A 26,078-nucleotide genomic window follows, 5' to 3' on the forward strand; every position below is an offset into this window, starting at 1 on the left:
AACTCGCTACATCACCAAAATTGACAAATTTTGTTGCTGTATGTATATTTTTGACCCAGCAGATTTGGTGACATTTTCAGCAGACCCATAATAAATTTATGAAAGAACCAAATTTTATGACTGTTTTTTGTGACAAACATGTATGTGTTCCGATCACTCTATCACAGAAAAATAAGAGTTGTAGAACTTATTGAAAACTCAAGACAGCCATAACATTATGTTTTTTTACAAGTGTATGTAAACTTTTGACCACAACTGTATATATATATATATATATATATAATTCTCATTTGTACATTTGAATTATTATTAATATTACTTTCTGTTTCAAGTTTGCACATTCCAGTTAATTTGTGGATTTGGATTTTTGTGCATGTAGTTGTTTAAACGCAGTTACAAGTTTCAGTACATTTGTGACTTCTGTTTTACAAACTCAAAATCTTTATGACCCTTTTTTGACTCCATATTGGCAGACTTCACCTTTGTTGAGAGTTTCACATGCTGTCCCACATACTGTTCTACTGCGTGTGTTCAGTTGTCACGTTTTTGTAGCATCTCTCAGCACACATTGTGCCGTGTAGGCCTGAACTAATTCTGAGCTCGGAGACGGAAGCCACCCAAGGCACGATTCATGCAGAATCTCATTTGTTCTGTGGGTTATGAAAAAAAAAATGAAGGGAAAAGCACAGGGAAACGCCAAAGGAGGCCTGAGTAGGTGTTTAGAAAACTTGTACCATAGCAACCATTAACATGTAGTCTCTCTGCCCTTGGTTACGGGCGTTTGCTGGATATTTGCTGGTTGAAGCTGTAGGTCTTTACATTCTTCTAGCTCTGCTGTCTGAATTTAAGGTCAGAGGTCAATATTGAGCGTGTACGATGCACACGCACATGTGACGCAGTGCTGCTGTTAAACCTTGTTGATGTACCAAAATAAAACCCACCTATGGCAGATTACTGATCATAAAGAATTCTTCTTCTATATCAATCACACTTTTATTTGTTTTAATTACACAGCATCGCAGACCTCTGCTTTCTGTAGCTTCTAAGCTTTTTTGTTTTACAGGCTATTTTTAGTCTCGACCATCTTGGAAATCAAAGCCCTGCCCATTGTCTTGCCAGAGACGCATTCAGCAGTTCTGTGTGTGATGCTGCCCCCTGTTGGTTTCTGTTGCACACTGTGGAAAGCAAGGGATGCTCTGTAATAACATGCAAAACCTCCTCCTGGTAGAAAATAAGCTTTACTTTCGCAAACCACATCTCATCAGCTCCCTAACAGTACGCAATAGAGCTTTGTACACCAGCTGGACAATACGAAGCGCATTCCTGTAGTTGTTGCTAAGCTGGTTCGAGGCTCGTGTTGATGGAGCGTTTGCTGTTGTAGATATTTGTGACATTTTTATAGGTCACTGTTGAAGGCTCATCCACTGCAGTGATAATGTCACTGCCTCCATTATTCCTGCTTGAGCAGATCATGTCTTATGTGACACCTACCATACCACGTTTTAAGGGGATGCCATTCCTTTTAAACACAACAGATTAACAGATTAATACTTGTATTAGCATGAAATTATTTTGGCTATTTTTAGCTGACAAAGGCAATGTCATGTTTCTTTTGAATGGTTTAGATTTTTATAGAAGTATAACTAGAGTTGCAGTGCATGTAGTTAATTTATCATCATTGAGATATTTCCTTTTTACAATTATTATAGTCACAAAAATTAGTTTTGCTGTGAACCAATCCACTTTTCATTTGTAATCAGATTCTGATACACAACTGCGGATACCAGTACAGATACTAATAAAAGAGATGTTCTTAGTTCAGTATCATCATTATTATTGTTGGTAGTGTGTAGTGTTGTAGAACTCTTGGTCTTGACCTCATTTGGAAATGTTATATATGTACAGTATCAGTCAAACATTTAGATGCACCTTCTCATTCAGTATTTTTCTTTATTTCATTATATAATTAATTTCCTACATTGTAGATTAATATTGAAGTCCTGAAAACAATTAAGGGATACATATGAAATCATGTATTAAGCAAATAAGTGTTTGTCCTCCACAATCCCCTGACCTAAACCCAAATGAGATGGTGATTTGGGATGAGCTGGAGCTTCACAGTGTAAAGAAAAAGCAGCAACTATTGTTCAGAACCTCGAGAAACTCATCCAAGATGCTGAGAAAACTATTCCTATAAGTGATTCTATAAGTGATTCTCCCTCATGAAGAAACTTAAATAAAATAGTGTGTGCTGATCTGTCCTCAATGATAAATATGGTACTCTGGCTTGATTAACACTTTTTGTTTATAAAATAGTTCCTGTATTGCTTCAATAACTTCAATATTAAAATTAATTTAAAAAAATCATAAAAAAAAGAAAGAAAACACACCGAATGTCAAGAAGTGTGTCCAAGATTTTGGCTGGTACTATACATACAGCTCTGGAAAAAAAAGAAGAGCTAATAATATCAACTTGTTTTATTTGCATTATATGAGGTCTGGAAGCTCTGCATCTTTTTTTTTGTTATTTCAGCCATTTCTTATTTTCTGCAAATAAATGCTCTAAATGACAATATTTTTATTTGGAATTTGGGAGAAATGTTGTCCATAATTTATAGAATAAAAAAAGGTTTATTTTACTCAAACATATACTTATGAATTGCAAAATCAGAGAAACTGATTTAGAAACTGATGTGGTCTCTTGTGGAAGAAATTATCGTTGACCAATCTGGGAAATAATTGACAGATTAGTCGACTACCAAAACAATCATTAGTTGCAGCCCTAGAGTTGGCCTTTTCTTTATCTTGACTGCTCTTGCTCTCAATCTTGACTCAGACTCAGCTCCAGTGGTCTTTACTACACCACTAGCATTGTGTTTTTGGTGTTTTTACACCTAGGTTTGTATTTTTGTCACTGCAGTTTACTGAGTGGACTAAAGAATATTACTACATCCTGTACTCCATAGTAACTGGTTTGTTGAAGTTTAGAGAGTTGCTTTGCCTGGTTTTGTGACAATGAGCTCATTATGGACTAATAAGTATTATGCTTTTTTAGCTTTGTATTACCTTTCCTTTTTTAAGAGATACCGTAGTATGAAAACCTTTGGGCGCCACTGATACTTTTCATGATTTATAAATCATTGGTTGTTCAGATCAACAATTTCAGTTAAGTATATCATATAGCAGAGGAACACATCGATTTCTGAAGTTGATAGATGAAGTTTTTAGTATTTTCTACTGGTTGAAGGTATTTTGGACCGTTCTTCTTTATAAAACATCTACAGTTAAGTCAGTTAAGGTTTGATGGTTTCAGAGCACAAACAGCCCACTTTAAATCACACCACATATTTTAATAATATTCAGGTCTGAAACCTGAGATTTTTCTTGGCCTGCCACTTCGGGCCTTACCTAGAACTGTGCCTGTGGTCGTTCATTTCCTCTCTATGTGAGAAAGTGGAAAACTGACACAGTGAAAACTGACAGCTGAATCTCTGAGATGACTTTTTGTATTTCTCCCTTAAACCATTATGTTAAACAATCTTTGTTTTCAGATCATTTTACAGTTGTTTTGAGGCTCCCATGTTGCCATTCTTTAAAGAAGATGAGAAAAACTTGCAACTGGCACCTCAAGCCTTTCTCATAATTGGATTCACCTGTGTGTCTGTAGGTCAAGGGTCAGTGAGCTTACCAATTTTTTTTTGTTCCAATAATTAGAGCTAAAAGTATTCAAATCAATAAAAACACAAGGGTGCCCAAATGTATGCACCTGCTAAATTTAAGTTGTTAAAATAATTATTGCACACTATTAACTTTATTTCACTTCTCAAATATTAGTGTGTTCGCCTGCTATGATATTTTTAACTGACATTGCTGATCAGAACAACCAATGATTTTTTAAAGGAAAATCATGAAAATTATTAGGGGTGCCCAAACTTTTTCATACTAACATATTTTTAAAGGATGCACGATCTGCCCTAAATTTGGGCATGATTCTTTAAGTGTAATATACCTAATTTTTCAAATTTTAAAAATTAAATGCATTTTATGCCTTTACCTCATTGAAGTTTTATTACTAATTAAGTCCATGTTTGCACAATGTAACAATAGAATCGCTCTGTGATTATTTTCCAGCCCATATTAAACCGATCTCTTTGTTTTGGAAATTAGGTTGAACAAACACTATTTAATGTCTTAAATGACCAAATACTCCCACTTTATTTATAGGAGTTTTTTTCACTCTCTTGTCATGCAGAATTCTCCTTGTTCTCCTACAATAATGGCATGGTGATGTCATCCTGCCGAGAACTGGACAACAATCGTAGCGCACTGTCTGCAGCATCTGCCTTCGCCATCGCCACGGCAGGTGCCAATGAGGGAACGCCGACCAAAGAGAAGTACCGCCGCATGTCTCTGGCCAGCACAGGTATCAGCACAGCGGTCAGAACTCAGTTAGAATCCTTATAGGGAGGCTACATTAGTTGCTGGGCAGAAAACGGTCAATATGAATTGTGATTGGTTCCCAGGGTTCCCCACAGACCAGAGGAATGGAGATAAGGAGTTTGTGATTCGCCGGGCAGCAACTAACCGAGTTCTTAATGTCCTGAGACACTGGGTGTCCAAGCATTCACAGGTAAAAAGCTTGTTGCATCCACTCAGTTTTCACTATCAGAACTTTTAGTATCCCACTGTTTAAGTGTTTGTTTTATCTGTACTGTTTTTTTGTTTTATCTTATAAAAGAATATTTTTTTATTCTTTTATCCTTAATCTTCTCTGTATGCCTATGTCTCATTCTATCTCTCTATCTGTGTCTGTGTGTTCACATTTAGGACTTCGAGACCAACGTAGAGCTAAAAATGAAGGTGATCAGTTTCTTGGAGGAAGTCATGCATGACCCCGAGCTGCTGACCCAGGAAAGAAAAGCAGCAGCCAACATCATAAGGTAAAACTTTCACACAGAACCTCCCTGACGTCTCTAAAATGATCCCAAACCTCAGTTTTGTAAAAGTTGGGAAGCTGTGTAAAATGTAAATAAATGTAAATACTAAAAGCAGAATTCAGCAATTTTCAAATCTAATAAACCAATAATTTATTAATAATATAACATATAACACATATCAGATGTTGAAAGTGAGACAATTGACAATTTCATAAAAAAAAAACAGTGAACATTTCATCACATTGTCTTCCATGTCCTCTTCTATACCAGTACACACTGCTGCTACTGTCTGTTTTTAGAACTGTGCTGGATCTCGTAGTGAATAGATTATATAACGCTGTACTCTTATGAACAGGATATAAACAGTGATCAGGTTATACATGTTGCACAATTGTAAAAAAAAAAAAAAAAACACTTAGATGAGTGTGTGGCTCCATCTTGTGGCAGATTACAGCAAGTAACCTGGTACCAGGTCTGGCATTTTGGTAATCAGTAACAGTACCACTAAAATGTAATTATTCTGGTTTTGATACCACAATAAAAATGTAAATAAATTATAAAAATGTGTGTTATAAGTTTATTTAAAAAAATAAAATGATGGTCAACTTTAAAATGAGTGAGGTATAGTAGGATTGGCTACATTAAAACATGTCAGTGCTCAATCAGCTGAATCTAATAATGTATTAAGTTTGTAAGTTTATCTTAAAATAAAAAAAATATTTTTTCTATTTTGCTCTGTATTACACCCTGTTTGTGTATTTTGTATTTGTACAATTTGTTCAGTAAAAAAGAGGAAAGAGAATGGCCTTTTTCTTTAAAATGTCTTGCTACAGGGTTAGTTAAATAATTTCTTACAATTGAGCTTCGATGTTCTGTAATTCTGTCTTTTAGTGGTCTAGACTTCTCTCCCACATATACTTTCCACATGGACTTTAGATATCATAGATAATATTCTTAGTTTTACCTTTAATAAAACCTTTTATATTCACCAAACGCGTTGGTTATTTTTGTATCTCTAAAAATCAGAAATTCTAAAGTCAACAAGTGCTGCTTTTTTTTTTACTATTTTTTTGCTCAGTGAAATTATTGCCAGACAACCTGTTGTGCAGTGAAGTTGCACCAGATCCATCCACTTCTATCAGTACTAAGGAGGCAGTTGTTGTTTTGGGGTAATTTACATGTTGGCTAACTTTGTTTCTTGACTAAATTAGATTATAACAAATGAGTTATAGTATGTTCATGAATATTCTTTTTTTTAATATTACTGTTCTTATAAGATGTCAGATCATTTACCGAGACAAACAGAGTCAGATCATAGGAGTTCTTAAGAATGGCAGAAAAATCTATATTAACCTTTTTAATTAGGCTCCATTAACTCTAGCCCCAGATTATTAGCTTAATTATAATGTTGCTGATTGCAAAGAGTCCTTACGCTGCTGTAAAGACTATTCATAATTCTTCTGACAGGACACTCACTCAGGAGGACCCTGGTGACAATCAGATCACCCTGGAGGAGGTGCTTCAGATGGTGAGTGGCTCAATACTTTATAAATGAAGTAAATATCGGACATAAGCTGCTTTCAAGTGTAGGCTGCATTTTAGGTGTGCTGCATTTTTAGCTGCTATGTCATTGGAGGCTGTTTCAAAGTGACAGGTATTGTAAACAGCCGAGAAATGCAGCTGAAGTTTAGAGCATTTTGTAAAGATACATCCAGACCCACGATTCATACCGTAAAAGGAAAACTAAAAAAGCAACACAAAACATGGTGGAAAATGGAGACCATGGTAAACACACCTCATTGGCATGTGGCATTCATGCGTGATGTCCTTACAAAGCCTGGTTAGCCTGTTCTATATGTGTAACAAACAGCCTACTGATAAGTACTCTTCATTAGACAGATCCTCGACTTAAGCTTAGATTTGGGCACGCATCTACTATTATACAAGTGCCGTACAACAAGAGCCAAGGCATTTATTTATTATAATTTACATTGTGTCTGTTTGTTTGTGTGTGTAACAGGCTGAGAGTGGAAAAGCAGAGCCCTTTGAGAATCACTCAGCTCTGGAGATCGCAGAGCAGCTCACCCTGCTAGACCACCTGGTCTTCAAAGTGATCCCATATGAGTGAGTACACATTTCTTCCAGTGTTTAATACACTGCCTGACCAAAAAAAATGCGCCACATGGATTTAACTAAGCAATGATGTAGGGTTGATGCTACAGTTGGTCTGCAGGTCTAGGTTCAGCAACAGTATGTGCTGAAAGAATGAGGTCAGCTGACTACCTGAATATACTGAATACAGACCAGGTTATTCCATCAATGGATTTTTTCCCTTCATATTCCAAGATGAACAATGTCAGGATTCATGAGGGCTGGAATTGTGAAAGAGTGGTTCAGGGAGCATGAGATCATCATTTTCACACATGTATTGTTCACCACAGAGTTCAGATCTTAACCTCATTGAGAATCTTTGTAATATGCTGTATTGAGAAGGCTTTGTTCAGCGGTCAGACTCTTCCATCATCAATGCTGCAAGATCTTGGTGAAAAATGAATGCAACACTGGATTGAAATAACTTTTGTGACATTGCAGAAGCTTATCGAAACAATGCCACAGTGAATGTGTGCTGCAATCAAAGCTAAAGGTGGTACAATTAAGTATTAGAGAGTGTGTTTTTTTTTTTGAAAGAGTGAAAGAGTTGCAATTTTTTGTTTTGAAGATTTTTGAAGGTTTTGAAGATACAATGTTACATGTTTGTTGCTTTTATTTCTATGCAAAAATGTTAATGGCTGAAGAGCTGGATGATAGCCAGCCAGTTAAACAAAAAGAAAAACATGTCTGTAACAAGATGTGTAAAACGATAATAATACTAATCAATAGAATAGGATACTTTATTTTTCATCTATAGAAATTGGTCTTTGTTGTGTGGCCTACAACATTAAAATATCTAGTTCGAAAGTTTTTACTGTTCTTACTGTTATTTCCAGGGAGTTCTTTGGCCAAGGCTGGATGAAGAATGATAAGAATGAGAAAACACCTTACATCATGAAAACGACAAAGCACTTCAATGATGTACGTATCAAACTTTTTTAATGACTGTTGTTTCTAGGTCAGTGGTTCACATGTGTGTTGCTTGTGTTCCCCTGTGCTGCACGTTTTTGTATTCCTGTGCCCTCACATTTTTTTGTATTGCGCATGCTTTCCATTCTGCCTAAATGAAGAGTTTGTAAACATTTGGAGTAGTTATTACTGTACAACTTTGTTGGAGACTGTGGATAGACAAAGGAATGCACTAGGGACATGAAGGATCTGGGATAACTACACAGACCAAAGAGAGAAAGAGAACCTATGGACTGACTCACTTTTACTTTGATGCAAACAACCAATGAATCCATGTGTGGAGTCACTTTTGTTAGCATCAAGATAAATGGTTTGATATCATGCTTCACCCTACTGCAAAATCTGCAGAAAATGCGTGAGAAAACTGAAGCTGCATGAAATGGATTATACCAGGACCCGATTAGGAACCTCTACAACTCTGTACCGAGACATCAGACAAACATTATTTATTATTGTTCGTGCATTGTTTCTGTTAACGTTTAACTTCCTTCCAAATACAAACAATGTTTTTTCAGCTTATTAATAAGCTAAAGACTAATTGACTGTATTGTAAACAGAACACTTAAATGTGCAGCGCATAAAGGGAGATTAGGAGTTACATCAGTATTAATATCTTGAAAAGTAACATTTTAGACCATTGATTGATTTATAATTTTTTGTATCAAATACACTGCAACAAACTAAATCTTAAGTAATTTTTTATTTTTTTTTAAATTTAAGGAAATAAATCTTATCTTATTTTCTTCTCTGATAAGACTTTTTGTATTACTAAGCATTGTAAGTGTTAGATTATTTTGCTTATTTTAGGGATAATTATCTTAATCATTCTTACGTAGAATTTGTACCTTATTTTAAGTAATTTGAACTCAATCAATCAAGCACAATCAAGCAGCAATCAAATTATTCTGATTCTTGTGTCCAAAAACAGTGACTTTTTTGCTTGTTTTAGGTGTTACTTCACTCATTTTGATACTTTGCCATTGCTATTTTTAAGAAATCTTACTAAGAAAATTTTGCTTACTCCATTGGCAGATTTTGTTTGCTTAATATACATATATTTGTCTTAATTTGCATATATTTAGGGGTTCGAGCACGTAGTGCTAGAAACCCTATTGTAATTGTTCTGATTATTATTATTATTATTATTATTATTATTATTATTATTATTATTATTATTATTATTATTATAGTTCTTATTCTTTTTCTGCCATAGAAGTGATTGGGCAGAAGAAACCGTAAGGCCTACAGGGCTGAGACTTGGTCATATGGTAGTACTTCTCACCGCTACTCAGATTCAAAAGATGAGCCCGATCGGCCTCAAGGGGGCGCTATGGCGAAGGTCAACGCGTTTGGCCTCGTAACTCCTACGCCCTGATAGCTAGAGCTAAAATTCTTGCATTATATGATTCCTTGGTTAATGTCAAATCAAAAAGGTCAATAGAACCACTAAGCTCCGCCCACTTAGATTTTTTGCTATTTAGCATAATATGCAAAACCTACTTTTGAGAACTTGTCCTAGGGTCATTGACCAATCCTGTCATATTTGGTGTCAAACAACTCAGCAGAGTCCCAACCTCAATAATTATCAAAAAAATTGAGAAATTTTTAAACAATATGGCCGCCATATGCAAATTAATCTTACCGTGGCACACCCAAATTTACTCTAACAGCTGTAACTTTTGAATGCTTAAACCTACACTAATGCCACTTTACAACTTTGATGCCAACATGATTCTGAGGTAGCCTGTCAATCTGTGTAGACATACGCCCCCAGGGGGCGGGGCCAAAGCTAAAAATCTGTTTCTCAGGAACCGTACAAGCTATGAAGCTCTCCTTTGGCATGTATCATCTATGGCCTATGTCCTAATGTTTTACAGAAGGAAAATTTGATATGCAAATTTTTGCAATCGTTATTAGCCAATCAGATTCCAGCAAGCTTTTGACAGGCTAAACAATGACCAATCAGGACGATACTTATACCCTACATGTATCTCCGGGCCTTCTATCATCCATTAAAATATGACGTTGATTGGCCTCAAGGGGGCGCTATAGCAGAAAATCAGTTATATCTAAAGGTACAAGTGGCATAGGCTTGTTATTCTTTTTTAGTTGTATACATTGCTGTAGCCTTTACAACTTTGTAATTACATATGTTTACCAAAAATGCAAAGATTTTCATCAGTGGCCAAAAGAGTAAAAATTGCTCTTTTCGAACTTGTCTTTAAGTCCTTAATCAATCAAAACAAATTTGGTCTTGATGCAATCTTGAGACCCTGTAGGTAAATAATTATCAAAAAAATCTTGATATTTTAACTATTTGAGGCCCATAAACCTTGATCAAACATGTACGTGAAAGCCTTTTCAGAGTTATTTGGCCAAAACTCTGTCAAAGTTTAAAACATGCCAAAACTGTTGAAGCTACTAATTAACAATGACATTTGAAGTACATGTGCCAAGTATGAGCCAAATAAGTCTTCAGTAGGCTCTACAGTGATAAAATAACTATTTTCAATTTATTCTATTTATCGCTATTTTCCAACCTAAATGGACAGAAGACAGGAACCTTTCACCCTATCAACACACAAATTTGTACACATATATAGACTGATAATCAGATCTTGATTGCAAATTTTCAGCCAAATCGGACATGTTTTGTCTCTACAACGGCTGGAAAACTACAGCGATTTTGTAGGCCTCAAGCCTGTATTATCGCTTTTTTCAAATCTAAATGGACAGAAGTCAGGAACCTTTGACCCTATTGACACAGAAATTGACATACATATATAGACTGATATTGTGATCCTGATTGCAAATTTTGAGCCAAATCAGATATTTTTTGCCTCTAATATGGCCAAAGAGCAACAGCCATTTTGTAGGCCATAAGCCTGTATTATCGCTTTTTTCAAGCCTAAATGGACAGAAGTCAGGAACCTTTGACCCTATCAACACACAAATTTACAGACATATATATACAGACATCTTGATCATGAGTACCAATTTTGAGCCCAATCGGACTTTTCCTCTCTTTGTAATAAATAGAAACACACTGATAGGGAATGTTCTGTCTTACTTATAGAGTGATAGATTTCCAGCAGGTTATATGTGGTCTCTTGCTGCGCTCTGGTGGTCATTTGGTGAAACAGCTACAGGTGAATTATTCTAAATTAAAGCTCTGCTGAACTTATTCAATCTTGCTTGTCTTGCTTAATTGAACATATTTATCCTTCTTGTTCATGCTGGTCAGCCACCTGGGTCATTCTTGTTTATGTTCCACCCACTTAATTTTTTTTTTATTTGCATAATATGCAAAACTTACTTTTGAGATCTTGTCCTTGGATCCTTGACCAATCATGACATGTTTGGTATCAAACAGTTCAGCAGAGCTTACTCCTCAATAATTATTAAAAAAATCTTTACATTTATAAACAATATGGCCGCCATATGCAAATGAGTTCTACCATGGTGCAGTAAAATCTCTTTAACACTTATAACTTTTGAATGCTTAACCTGACACTAATACCACTTCAGTCCTTTGATCATTACATGATTCTCAGATACCCTGTCAGTTTAAGTAGACATACACCCCCCCAGGGGGTGGGGCCAATGCTCGATAGCTGTTTCTCTAGAACCATACAAGCTATCAAGGTCGTCTTTGCCAGTTATCATCTATGGCCCATGCACTAATGGTACACCAAATGAAAATTTGATATGGACACTTTTGTGGTCACTATTAGCCAATCACATTCCAGCAAGCTTTTAACAGGCAGAATGTTAATCAGGTCAAAACTTATATACTATATACGGGTTATTTATATGCCCTTTTTATGCCTTGTGTTTTTTCAATTTAAGAACTGAATTTGTTTCACCAAATGCCCACTAGAGTGCAGTAAGAGACCACATAAAACCTGATGAACACTACAGCTCAATTTATCAATGCTTTTCAACTAGTTTACTCACACCACTCATCTAGCATTGCCATTATGGTCTTTATGGTCACGCTGGTCACCCAGCTTGGTTATGCTGGCCATCCAGCTTGGTCATGCTGGCCATTCACATTGGTCATTATGGTCCTGCTGGTCATTCAGCTTTGTCCTCATAGTAATGGTGGTCTTCCAGCTTGGTCATTCTGGCCAACCACCTTTGCCATGCTGGTCATCCAGTTTGGTCATTATGGTCTTCCAGCTTGGTCAATATGGTCAACAAGTTTGTCATCCAGATTAGTCATGCTGGTAATCTAGCTTGGTCTTCACGGTCATGCTGGTCATCCTCATCCAGTTTGGCGATGCCGGTCAACCGGCAACATGTTTTAAGCCTAACTGGCCTCCAGGGGTCTCTTTGCCTGTAACGCTCGAACCCCGTAAATCGCCGCTTGCGGCTATATTTTGTCTTGTTTTTGCCAATATATTTATTTATTATTTGATAACTGCTATAAAACTGATGTTTAAGTTTGTAAGTGTTTTCTTGTTTCCCTTCAAAGATAAGCAACCTGATTGCATCGGAGATCCTGAGATGTGACGATGTGAACACGCGGGTGGCAGTGATGGAGAAGTGGGTGGCAGTAGCCGACATCTGCCGCTGTCTCCATAACTACAACGCTGTGCTGGAAATCACTTCCTCCCTCAACCGCAGCTCCATCTTTCGCCTCAAAAAGACATGGCTTAAAGTCTCCAAACAGGTTGGAAAGCACTGTCTATTGTTAAAACAGCAGTCCCTGACATTTTTCTTTTACATTAAAAGCAGGAGTATTTTCTTAAATAAAATGGTCTAGTATGGATCTAAGGGATGAAATTGCAATTTGACACATGACAGTATTTCATAAGTGAACAAAATTAACAACACAATGTACTCAAAAATGCGGAATATCATACAGAATATCAATGATATGCTCTGAGCAATCTCACCTTCCATGAGTCATTAGCACCCTTGGCAGACGGCTGCACGACCATGACACAGGACTACATGCACACAGACCATATCAACCACTGCCCTTAACACCCTGTCAGTGTTGCCAAAGACGGCAAATGGTCATATGTCACACTGTTGTGGAGTAACATAGTTCTCAATCAACAAACCTCCAAACTTACTGACTGTTGCTGTCATTCCTGCTCTGTAGAACAGGCTTTGTTTTATGTACACACTACTAAGAAGGAATAATTGGTCATGTCGAGAAAAGGGGACTTACCATCACATTATTATTAAATAAAAGAGGTTAATGAAGTATGTTAACAATATTGTTAACAAATAATACATGCAATCCTATGTGTGCAAACAGAGAATTTGAGATGGTTTGCTTTTGTTATTCCTCAAAAAAAACACACATATATATATATATATATATATATATATATATATATATATATATATATATATATATATATATACAGGTAATAATTATATGGTCTTTTGTTTATACCAAATTCAAAACCTCTGGAATATAGCTGATGCTGAACTGCTTGAATTTTTGCACCAGGAGTGGCATAAAGTTATCAAAAAGCAGTATATAAGACTGGTGGAGGACAACATGCAAAGATGCATGAAAACTATAATTAAAAACCAGAGTTATTCCACCAAATATTGGTTTCTGAACTCTTAAAACTTTATGAATATTAACTTGTTTTCTTTGCATTATTTGAGGTCTAAAAGCTCTGAATCTTTTTTGTTATTTCAGCTATTTTTATTTTTCTGCATATAAATGCTCTAAATGACAATTTTTTTTTTGGGGGGGGGGGGCAGGGGGGTTGGGAGAAATGTTGTCTGTAGTGTATAGAATAAAACAACAATGTCAATTTTACATATTTTTACAATTTTACATATTTCTATAAATAGCAAAATCAGAGAAACTGTTCAGCAAATTATCTGCACTCATCTACTTTGTTATAAGCTGCATTTACGATGAATAAGGGACAGTGCAACTTAAACAAGTTCAGAGACAATCTGGATCAGTTCTTGAAATGTTATCTAAAGTTCTCTTTAAAAGATAAAAATCAGTGATTGTCGAGAGCTGTGCATATTTGAGAACTTGGCGTTATGATATGTATCCCAATACAGGGCTTATGATGCAGTATACTGCAATAAGTGTGATTGTTATATTAAACTGTAGAGAAAAAAAGGGCATAATATAAAAACACACACTATCATGTTCATATCACCACATGGCACATATTTAAGGCACAATAGTAAACATTGTAAAATCAGAAATGTAGTGTAGTCTGAGTGTAGCATTAAACACACAGTAAAAGTCTGTTTAATTTTGCATTAAGGGATAAAGCTCTGATAATGACCCTGGTTTTTGAGGTGTAAGACCACAAAATTGCTAAATTCAGATCACAATAAAATGCAAAAACAATGGCAAAAGATGGGTTCTTTGAATGCATAAACATAATTGGTATTTTGTCTTTATTCATTCCTTAGACCAAAACCGTTATTGACAAGCTGCAAAAGTTGGTCTCATCTGAGGGACGTTTCAAGAACCTACGAGAAGCTCTGAAAAAGTAAACTGGAAATAAGTTACTACTTCACATTTATATTTATCGTGTTTTGTATTAGACTTTATTTGTCTGGAAAATGTTCTCAGCGCATGTATGTGAAAATGAACAGTGTGTACATTAGGTGATGAGTGCTATTGTCATCCTGTATACTAGTTGTGACCCTCCGTGTGTGCCGTACCTGGGGATGTACCTCACAGACCTGGCGTTCATTGAGGAAGGGACACCGAACTACACAGAGGACAACCTTGTTAATTTCTCTAAGATGAGGATGGTAAATATATATTTCCCTTTTTAGCCTATTTTATTAATTTTACAACCACCTTAGATTTGTATTTGGGATTCTCAAGTTTGAATGTCCAGTTTTGTCCAGGCTCAACTTTCTAGATGATGGTTTGTGGCAACTTTTGCAATTGATCATATGATCAGCTGAAAACAGAAGTTTTGAAAGCTTTTTTCTTGGACAGCAGTTTTTTAGTCCATGGCGATGTAAATCTTGCTTGACTGTGGATAGTGGACTGTGGACACTGAATAGTTGAAATTATTCTTGCCTTAACAGATTACCTGTTTCAACATAGCCAGACTGACTCTGTTGATTGTGTTAATTAAATAGCATATATACTAGTGATATTGTAAAATGATTTAAAGAAACAATGCAAATGTAACAAATGTTTTAATTGCAATTATAACCCATGTTTTCTATTTCTATAAATTTTCAGATCTCCCATATTATCAGAGAAATAAGACAGTTTCAGCAAACAGCATACAAGATTGATCATCAGCCAAAGGTATGCATTATTACTATAATAATTAGTATTACTATTTTAGTTATTTTTGTATGATAGTTACAAGAGAGATATAACAAATGTTACAAGTAGTGAATTTATTACTAGGTATATCTGTAGAAACAAAATACTCTTTTTTCAATGAGAAACAGATATTTTCAATGACAAACAGGTATTTTCTATCAGAAACAGGTATTTTCTATCAGAAACAGGTATTTTCTCTCAGAAACAGGTATTTTCTCTCAGAAACAGGTATTTCAATCACAAACAAGTATTTTCTATCAGAAACAGGTATTTTATATGATGTTATTAAACTCATTATTTTTTGCCAGTACAACCTGTGACTAATAACGTTAAAAAGATGCTGACCAAATATTCAGGTCAGGTCTAATCTGAATCTTAATTGTAATCTGTTTTTGTGTGTTTTCTAGGCAGCCCAGTATCTGCTGGACAGTAGCAATGTATTGGATGAAGAGAGCATGTACGAAGCCTCACTCAGAATTGAGCCCAAAGTGCCCAACTGAAAAGAAGGCTTTTCTACACAATGTACAGCCTTTCTATCATGTATTCATACACACTACCATGTCTTAGGTTATGTATTACATATTATTACTTCTGTATCTGTAACTTTGTTTCTCGTAGTTAACGAAGCGCCTAAACATTTCCAGATGTTCACAGAGAAGTTTGAAAATATATTCATTTGTATCTCTCCAGTTGTAGATATCATGGTGTTTCTCTTTATAACAGCGGATTTCCAGTCAACGACACCAATACAAATATATATATATATAAATATTTACTCAGAACAATAGTCATTTAAATGTTACTCTGTCCCAGGGTCGCACTGCTGAACTTGAGGTCATATGTAAGATCTGGTTGTCTCTGTAGTCAGAATGTAATGTGATGGATCTTGCCTTCTGTCTGAAGAGAAACACAGTGCCAGCAGAGATACTTTGACCAAACAGGAATTTTAATAGATGCATGGAGCTAATCTATATGCATACCATGTAGCAATGAGAAATTAAACTATTGTATGCAAGTATTATTGGTTATAATAGGTGTATTCCAAGGTCAATGTTGCCATACTTAACTAAACGGATGCCAGTATACACGTTTTATTGTTTGAGTGTGAAGGTATGTGATATCTACTTTGAAGTGCCATGTCAATGTGGGCCATCTGACTGGCGTCTGACATGTGGTGCATTTAACAGCTGAAACGTTTTAAGCATGATTAGATGATGAAGACTGTATACATTTTGCTGGTAAATCATCAGTTAAGGTTATTGGCCCATCAGTGCATGCAAAAAATGTCATTTCACCACTCAAAAACCTCAGTTTTGCTAAATAGTTCATTTTGCAAGAACTAACGATCTAACTAAAGATCCTTCATTTGAGAGTACCTATTTTCGACAGGGCACCTACTTGTATGGCATTAGATAAGATTTATATTTTTGGAAAACATTATAACAAAAAAGAGTAAATACAGTCTGCTTAGCCCTGTTTGTCACTCACAACCTCACTTCTCTGCATTTGCAAAACAAGAGAGATGGGATTAAAAAAGAAAAGAAAAGAATAGAAAAGGAAGAGAGCGCACTCTAGGGCCGACGACATCAGTCCACACCAGATTATCCAGCTATTGTATATTAACAGACAATCTATGTCCTTCTTGCTGTTCCAGTGATTGTGGAACGTGACTGTATATCACTTTGTAAAATGCATTGTCGTTTAACAGTATGATCAGAAAAAGTGAATGAGTCTCTCCGCCTGCAACATACGAAAAAAAAAGGTATTTTTGTAGCCCTAGAATAAAAAAGCAGGATATTGCGTCCTTGCACGAAAAAGAATAAAAAATTAGAAAAAAAAAGAATAAACAAAAACATGGAAACGTATTTTGTACAAATGCACCACACAGAGATGTATTCTGTATATTTTGTACATGCAGCCCCACATATTTCTTAACGTGTACTAGTGTAAAGCACACCTCTTTGAAGCGTTGTATCCTAAGCTTACACACTCAATGCTAAGCGATTTGTGATTTTGAAACCATGATCTAGAGGTAGAGGACTTTAAAGTGTTTTGCATATACTGTAATCCTGTCTATAACCATTCTCTTAGCAGGAATATAGTAATGTAGTGCTTATTCTGTGAATATTTGTATGTATTTTTACTATGTACAGTCTAGAAACACTAAATGCTCAAATGGCAGGCATGCAAACACTGTATCAACCAGAAACTATCAAACCAGAAAAAAGGACATATTATATATATATAGGTCTATATATACATACTGTATACACATCTACGTGCACATACTCTTATAAATGATATATAAACAAACAAACGTTTTGCTGTTAGCAATACCCAGTGGTATGAGAATTATCTTTCAACCCTTAAGTTTATTTCCACAGCTTGAGAAATATTTCCAGTTTTGTAAAAAAAAGAAAAAGGAAAAAAAGGAGAAAATAAATTGTATGTTTCCCGATTACCTCTTGCTAATAAATCTATTCTATCTCAGGGGGATTTTGTCTCTTTGTGTGTGTTTTTCACTTGTTTGTTGGTGGTGGTGTTGATGTTTGTATTAAACATAGCATTTATGATGTACTGTGTACAGTAGCAGATGGCTAACTTAGGCCTAAATATATTTTTTTATTTCTCTACAGACAGAAACATTCTCTGCAGGCTTGTGAGCGGATTGTTTGTTTTTGACAAGAAAAGTGTAGAAAATAAGACATAAGCCTCATCAATCTGCCAGATAAATGAGGCAAGTTGTTTTTGCAGGACTACTACAGTTTCCAAATAGGGGCAGTTGTTTTATTACTGCAGTCAAGTAGGTCTAGTCAATAATTCATCCTGTCACATGCCTGACACACTTTAATCTGTCATGAGTTACTAGTATATTGCATACATCTGTGTCTTGTGCTTCCATTTATTGACCATTTTATCATAAAGACCTACCATATAATCTCTCTTTTAAAGTTTACAGTCATTGATACTGAGCACAACAGTATTATCAGGGTTTTTATTTACGTACCCTGTTGTATGAAAAAAGTGTCTGTACAACTGACTAAAGAATGTGCACAGCTGCTGTTACATAAACTTGCAGTGTTATCAAATAAAATGTATTTATATAGCTATAAAGAACAAACAATATACAGAACACAAAACAGTGCTGCTTTTATTACTACTTAAAGTATAAAAGTAATGTAAAGGGAGAAATGAATTAAATATAAGGACAGAAGCTTACAGGGGTGGATAGTATACATTCTGCCTCTCTAAAACACATTTTTCTAAAAATGCCATAATGACTATAATGATATACATTTGGGATGCACTGAAATAAGTTATTTTTTTTAAATGTAAAGAGTAGAAAATACAGATAATTATGGAAGCCCATAAAAAAATCCCACACCTTTTTTTTAAATATTATTATTAAGTAAACTGCTATCTCATGATTTTGAGATAGTAAGTCATCTGCTTCGGTCTCTGTACAGTCTACTAGTATCTCAAAATAATTAGATAGTATCTCAAAATAATAACTTAGTATCTCAACATAATAAATTAGTATCTTAAAATATAAACAATGATATAGCAGTTTTAGCAGGCTGTTTTTTTTAGGTGGTGAGATGGGAATAGGCTTCCTCAGATAACTGTAAAAATGTAGAGTAGAAATAAGAAGTAGAAGTGTTTATAAAATAATTTACTCCAGTAAAGTATAGATAACCAAAATGTCTACTTAAGTAATATAATTATTTGCACTTCGTTAACATCTCTATTTTATAGTAAGAAGGACTCGTACAGCTCTGGAATAAAATAAGAGATGAGTTTAGTTGATTTTAACAAATTGAAAACCTCTGGAATATAATCAGGAGGAAGATGGATGATCAAACCAAGCTAAACTCCTTGATTTTTTGCACCAGGAGTGGCATAAAGTTATCCAAAAGCAGTGTGTAAGACTGGTGGAGGAGAACATCCCAAAATGCATGAAAACTGTGATTAAAAATCAGGGTTATTCCACCAAATATTGATTTCTGAATTCTTGAAACTGTATGAATTTGAACTTGTTTTGTTTGCATTATTTGAGGTCTGAAAGCTCTGCATCTTTTTTGTTATTTCAGCCATTTCTCATTTTCTGCAAATAAATGCTCTAAATGACAATATTTTTTTTGGAATTTGAGAGAAATGTTGTCTGTAGTTTATAGAATAAAACAACAATGTTAATGTTCCAAAAAATATATACTTATAAATAGCAAAATCAGAGAAACTGGTTCAGAAACTGAAGTGGTCTCTTAATTTCTCCAGAGCTGTATTTATAGTCTAGATGGAAACAGGGGTCCACGAGCACATAGTGGATTTTTTTTCGCCACCTGTTTTTTCTTAATCTTTGAAGTGTCTATTTTAAGATTCTGACAGGTAACAGGATGAAATAATGTCCCATGACATTTATTTTTAACCCTTTAATGCATCTATGCTAATTCTGAACGGGAAAAAAAATATGAAGAAAATGGCATAGCTCCTTGAGTTAACAACCTATACAGACAAATGAGCACACTTTTCCATACAATTCTGGGCCAAGGAATTTAACCGAATGGTTATTTTTAAGTTTTTTACACATTTTGACTTGATTTTGGGACAAAAATATAAAAAAAAATGCAAAAAAATGTAAATTTGCCTGTATGTTTTCACATTACACTAAAATCATGTGCATTAAATATAAACATCTTGGGGTTTTTCTTAAACTTTGAAGTGTCTACTTTAAGATTATGACAAGTAACAGGACAAAAAATGTCCTGTGGGGCTTATTTTTAACCCTTTACTACACCTATCCCAATTTCGAACCTGAAAAAAATATTAATTAATTGGCATAGCTCCTTAAGTTAACAACCTATACAGACAAATGAGCACACTTTTCCACACAATTCTGGGCCAAGGAATTTAATGGAATGGTTATTTTTAAGTTTTTTACACATTTTGACTTAATTCTAGGACAAAAATATCAAAAATTAGCAGAAAATGTTAATTTGCCTGTATGTTTTCACATTACACTAAAATCATGCGCATTAAATAAAAACATCCTGATATTTTTCTTAATCATTAAAGTGTCTTCTTTAAGATTCTGACAGGTAACAGGACAAAAAATGTCCTGTGGGGCTTATTTTTAACTTTTTACTACATCTATCCCAATGCCGAACCTGAAAAATAATCAAGAAATTGGCATAGCTCCTTGAGTTTACAACCTATACAGACAAATGAGCACACTTTTCCATACAATTCTGGGCCAAGGAATTCAATAAAATGGTTATTTTTAAGATTTTGACACATTTTGACTTAATTCTGGGACAAAGAGATAAAAAAAATAGCAGAAAATGTTAAGGTCGCATGTAGGTTTTTACATTATACTAAAATCCTGTGCACTGGATAAAAACATTGAGATTTTTCTTAATCCTTGAAGTGTCTACTTTAAGATTCTGACAGGTAACAGGACAAAAAATGTCCCGTGGGGCTTATTTTTAACCCTTTACTACACCTATACAAAATCCGAACCTAAAAAAATATGTAGAAATTGGCATAGCTCCTTCAGCTAAAGCCCTATACAGTCAAATGAGCACACTTTTCCATACAATTATGGGCCAGTGAATTCCATAGAATGGTTATTTTGAAGTTTTTGACACACTTTGATTCAATTCTGGGACAAAAAGATAAAAAAAATAGCAGAAAATGTTATGGTCGCCTGTATGTTTTTTTACATTATACATTATATTTACATTAAGAAAAGTCTACTTTTAGATCCTGACAGGTACTAGGATGAAAAATGTAATAAGCTGCAGAACTAATTGATGATAAAATCCAACAATGTACTAAAAATAAAGTATTAGTATAGTGTGGTACTAATAATTTTAATCCTCATTATCACCATTGAAGAGATCATAAAATCTCTGTCCCTCTGTCCCTTCCTCCTGAACATCTGTCCCCTCTACAATCAATCCTGTCTCTTCTGCTCTTGCAAAAATGTCAAGAGAAGGAGGGAAGATGGGGCAAACTGACCAGACCGGCTCCAACACCCCCTCTTCCATTGTCTTCTCCCAACCCGTGCCCTGATCGTAAGGGTTTGGCCTTTCAGATTTTGGCTGATCTGTCCTTTTTTAGCTGGAAACCCTGTAGTTTACTCTGTCTACTTTAAAACCTGCATCCAGGGCTCTGTTAACACCCACCATCTTTTGCAGCATCTTGGTTCTCACGGCATTAATGGAGGTCAGTTGGCTAATAGACATACATAACATTATCTCCTGCTGGAGCTCATTGCTGTCCTGCCACAATGTACCAAGCTGCAGCTTCTTCAAGGGAGCTACTTCGACTTTGCTCTTAAAAGAACACTGGTGCAGCATAGTGTCCCAGAAGAGTGCTCCAGTATTTAGATCCCAGAGCTCCAGCTAGCTCAGAGACATTCACTAGCTCACTATGCAAGCCAGTTCTGTGGTCAAGAAACATGGTAAGGTTGACACTGCTGACATGGTAAAGGAGGTTCAGTAATGTGTTGGTGTTCAGGGTCCTCATCACACTAGACTTGTACCCCCACTTTACAGCTTGGTGGAGGTACAGGACAACATGGGTCTCCTGGTTTGACTGCAGGGCGTGGATCTCTGAACCCTGAACCCTTAACAAAATGTAAAAAAAATTACACATACCTGTATATTGAAGACTCCATTCAAATGTTTTTATAGCATTTGGATATGTGATGACTAATGTTAAGCACCGATAACTATAGTCAACTTACTTGGACATTTGTTAAAGTTAGGCAATTGGATCTCATATACCCATACCACTGCCCTCACTTCTCTAGCCCAGATGCTGCCTCATTGCTCCCCCAGACCTTGAGAAGCAGATCACATAGCTGCTTCTTATTTACCTTATTACTAAGAAAGCATTTAAAGTCACAAGATTTGTGGGTGTATGGGCCACCAATTATGACTTTCTCAGTGGAGAATCATCTGACCCTCTCCTGGGCTTTAACAGAGTCTGTCTGGTAGCAATCTGTGGAGATTAAGTCCTGCTTGAGAATCAAATGGTTTAAGAGCTGCATACAAATCTCTCCACATGTTGGCTGAAGGTTAGTCATCATATGGAAAAGAGCATTGACATCTAGTATGAAGAGTGCATCCTTAGGGTAGGTGACCTCCTCATCTCTATCTTGAAGGAGACGGTGGCCTTGATTGCTTTGTGTGCACACATTAGTGCCAGAAGACTTCAGAAAACTTCATGAAAGTTTTCTCCATGATCTTGTCCAGTACTGAGAGAGCCCCTGGGATTAGAGATAGCTCCTAGCTTGATGTAGGTGGGAGAGGTCAATGTTGGCAAGAAATGCCTCAAACCATGTTAGGTATCTGTATGGATATGGCTTTAAGCCAGCTTTACATAGTGGCAGGTCAACAATGAGCTCCAACAGGAGATAATGTTATGTATGTCCATGGTCAACTGACCTCCATTGATGCTGGAAACTTTCATGAAGTTTGTGAAGTCTTCTAGCACTAATGTGTGCACACAAAGCAATCAAGGCCACCACTGAGGCAGCATCTGGGCTAGAGAAGTGAGGGCAGTGGTATGGGTATATGAGATCCTATTGCCTAACTTTAACAAATGTAAGTAAGTTGAAAAAGGCTCAGACCTTAGTTATCGGTGCTTAACATTAGCTGTCATCACATATCCAAATGCTATAAAAACATTTGAATGGAACGCTAGAATTGTAGAGTCTTCAATATACAGGTATGTGTAAAAAAAAATACATTTTGTTAAGGGTTCAGGGTTCAGAGATCCACACCCTGCAGTCAAACCAGGAGGAGACAGACACCCGTGTTGTCCTGTACCTCCACCAAGCTGTAAAGTGGGGGTACAAGTACAGTGTGATGAGGACCCTGAACACCGACACATTACTGAACCTCCTTTACCATGTCAGCAGTGTCAACCTTACCATGATTCTTGACCACGGAACTGGCTTGCATAGTGAGCTAGTGAATGTCTCTGATCTCAATACAGTTTTACATTGTACTCAGATTTGATTAAAAAAAACAGTAATAGTTTACTAAATACAGAAAAGCTTAAAGCTCACCTTCCGCGAAAATCCGATTTTTCTTGTTTTTTGTGGAATACAGTAGGTCTCTCCGAGTTGAATGTGTACACCTGCACATTAAACTGTTTTGCAGCCCCCATTGTCTGCAGGAGCTAAGCAAAGAAATCCCCCCTCCCCCCCTCCGAAAAACGGGTGAATTTTGAATTATCTTTCTGCCTACGTAGGCAGAAACTCACAGACCAGCCCACCTTGGCTCGAGAAACTCCCAGAGGCGGAGCTGAAGCGACGCAACATCACCGCTCATCAGTTAGGAGGTGGGAGGCAGTGAGCGGCAGAGCGGTGGAGGGGCGTCGCAGTGCTCCTAGCCAATCAGAGGAGAGATATTTGCATGCTGTTTGCATGTATGAATATTCATGAGCAAAGCTGGAATCCGGTCATTTTGGACACACGCCTAAAACAGTCCATTAAAAAAGAGCTATACAGAGACACCTGAGCACTTTTTTTTTTACAAAAACGGCTCACATGTCATTCATTCATACTAGAGACCACAACTAGACATTTTAAAATGAAAGAAAAAACGACATTGTGGCAGGACAGCAATGAGCTCCAGCAGGAGATAATGTTATGTATGTCTATTAGCCAACTGACCTCCATTGATGCTGTGAGAACCAAGATGCTGCAAAAGATGGTGGGTGTTAACAGAGCCCTGGATGCACGTTTTAAAGTAGACAGAGTAAACTACAGGGTTTCCAGCTAAAAAAGGACAGATCAGCCAAAATCTGAAAGGCCAAACCCTTACGATCAGGGCACGGGTTGGGAGAAGACAATGGAAGAGGGGGTGTTGGAGCCGGTCTGGTCAGTTTGCCCCATCTTCCCTCCTTCTCTTGACATTTTTGCAAGAGCAGAAGAGACAGGATTGATTGTAGAGGGGACAGATGTTCAGGAGGAAGGGACAGAGGGACAGAGATTTTATGATCTCTTCAATGGTGATAATGAGGATTAAAATTATTAGTACCACACTATACTAATACTTTATTTTTAGTACATTGTTGGATTTTATCATCAATTAGTTCTGCAGCTTATTACATTTTTCATCCTAGTACCTGTCAGGATCTAAAAGTAGACTTTTCTTAATGTAAATATAATGTATAATGTAAAAAAACATACAGGCGACCATAACATTTTCTGCTATTTTTTTTTATCTTTTTGTCCCAGAATTGAATCAAAGTGTGTCAAAAACTTCAAAATAACCATTCTATGGAATTCACTGGCCCATAATTGTATGGAAAAGTGTGCTCATTTGACTGTATAGGGCTTTAGCTGAAGGAGCTATGCCAATTTCTACATATTTTTTTAGGTTCGGATTTTGTATAGGTGTAGTAAAGGGTTAAAAATAAGCCCCACGGGACATTTTTTGTCCTGTTACCTGTCAGAATCTTAAAGTAGACACTTCAAGGATTAAGAAAAATCTCAATGTTTTTATCCAGTGCACAGGATTTTAGTATAATGTAAAAACCTACATGCGACCTTAACATTTTCTGCTATTTTTTTTATCTCTTTGTCCCAGAATTAAGTCAAAATGTGTCAAAATCTTAAAAATAACCATTTTATTGAATTCCTTGGCCCAGAATTGTATGGAAAAGTGTGCTCATTTGTCTGTATAGGTTGTAAACTCAAGGAGCTATGCCAATTTCTTGATTATTTTTCAGGTTCGGCATTGGGATAGATGTAGTAAAAAGTTAAAAATAAGCCCCACAGGACATTTTTTGTCCTGTTACCTGTCAGAATCTTAAAGAAGACACTTTAATGATTAAGAAAAATATCAGGATGTTTTTATTTAATGCGCATGATTTTAGTGTAATGTGAAAACATACAGGCAAATTAACATTTTCTGCTAATTTTTGATATTTTTGTCCTAGAATTAAGTCAAAATGTGTAAAAAACTTAAAAATAACCATTCCATTAAATTCCTTGGCCCAGAATTGTGTGGAAAAGTGTGCTCATTTGTCTGTATAGGTTGTTAACTTAAGGAGCTATGCCAATTAATTAATATTTTTTTCAGGTTCGAAATTGGGATAGGTGTAGTAAAGGGTTAAAAATAAGCCCCACAGGACATTTTTTGTCCTGTTACTTGTCATAATCTTAAAGTAGACACTTCAAAGTTTAAGAAAAACCCCAAGATGTTTATATTTAATGCACATGATTTTAGTGTAATGTGAAAACATACAGGCAAATTTACATTTTTTTGCATTTTTTTTATATTTTTGTCCCAAAATCAAGTCAAAATGTGTAAAAAACTTAAAAATAACCATTCGGTTAAATTCCTTGGCCCAGAATTGTATGGAAAAGTGTGCTCATTTGTCTGTATAGGTTGTTAACTCAAGGAGCTATGCCATTTTCTTCATATTTTTTTTCCCGTTCAGAATTAGCATAGATGCATTAAAGGGTTAAAAATAAATGTCATGGGACATTATTTCATCCTGTTACCTGTCAGAATCTTAAAATAGACACTTCAAAGATTAAGAAAAAACAGGTGGCGAAAAAAAATCCACTATGTGCTCGTGGACCCCTGTTTCCATCTAGACTATTATAGCCCAGCTCTCCGACTCTACTGAAAGCTGCTGGTCTGAGGTCGTCGGCTCGGCTGTTCCCGCCTTTATCCGCGGCGCTGATCAGCTGAGGTTGATCA

General features: G+C 35.9%; 1 protein-coding gene across 1 annotated transcript in view; it reads left to right on the top strand.

The window, feature by feature from the left end:
• Positions 1-17,847, top strand: part of rasgrf1 (Ras protein specific guanine nucleotide releasing factor 1) — a 62,367-nt gene extending 44,520 nt beyond the window's left edge. Inside the window, exons 17-27 of the mRNA XM_007235681.4 lie at positions 4,253-4,423; positions 4,524-4,630; positions 4,828-4,940; positions 6,405-6,465; positions 6,958-7,061; positions 7,925-8,009; positions 12,535-12,732; positions 14,469-14,548; positions 14,699-14,816; positions 15,262-15,330; positions 15,759-17,847. Coding sequence (XP_007235743.2) covers positions 4,253-4,423; positions 4,524-4,630; positions 4,828-4,940; positions 6,405-6,465; positions 6,958-7,061; positions 7,925-8,009; positions 12,535-12,732; positions 14,469-14,548; positions 14,699-14,816; positions 15,262-15,330; positions 15,759-15,851 — 1,199 coding nt within the window. The 3' untranslated portion in view covers positions 15,852-17,847. The remainder of the gene's footprint in view (positions 1-4,252; positions 4,424-4,523; positions 4,631-4,827; positions 4,941-6,404; positions 6,466-6,957; positions 7,062-7,924; positions 8,010-12,534; positions 12,733-14,468; positions 14,549-14,698; positions 14,817-15,261; positions 15,331-15,758) is intronic.
• The last annotated feature ends 8,231 nt before the right edge of the window (positions 17,848-26,078 follow it).

The sequence above is a fragment of the Astyanax mexicanus genome, chromosome 9 (genome assembly GCF_023375975.1).
Source record: "Astyanax mexicanus isolate ESR-SI-001 chromosome 9, AstMex3_surface, whole genome shotgun sequence".
Lineage (NCBI taxonomy): Eukaryota > Metazoa > Chordata > Actinopteri > Characiformes > Acestrorhamphidae > Astyanax > Astyanax mexicanus.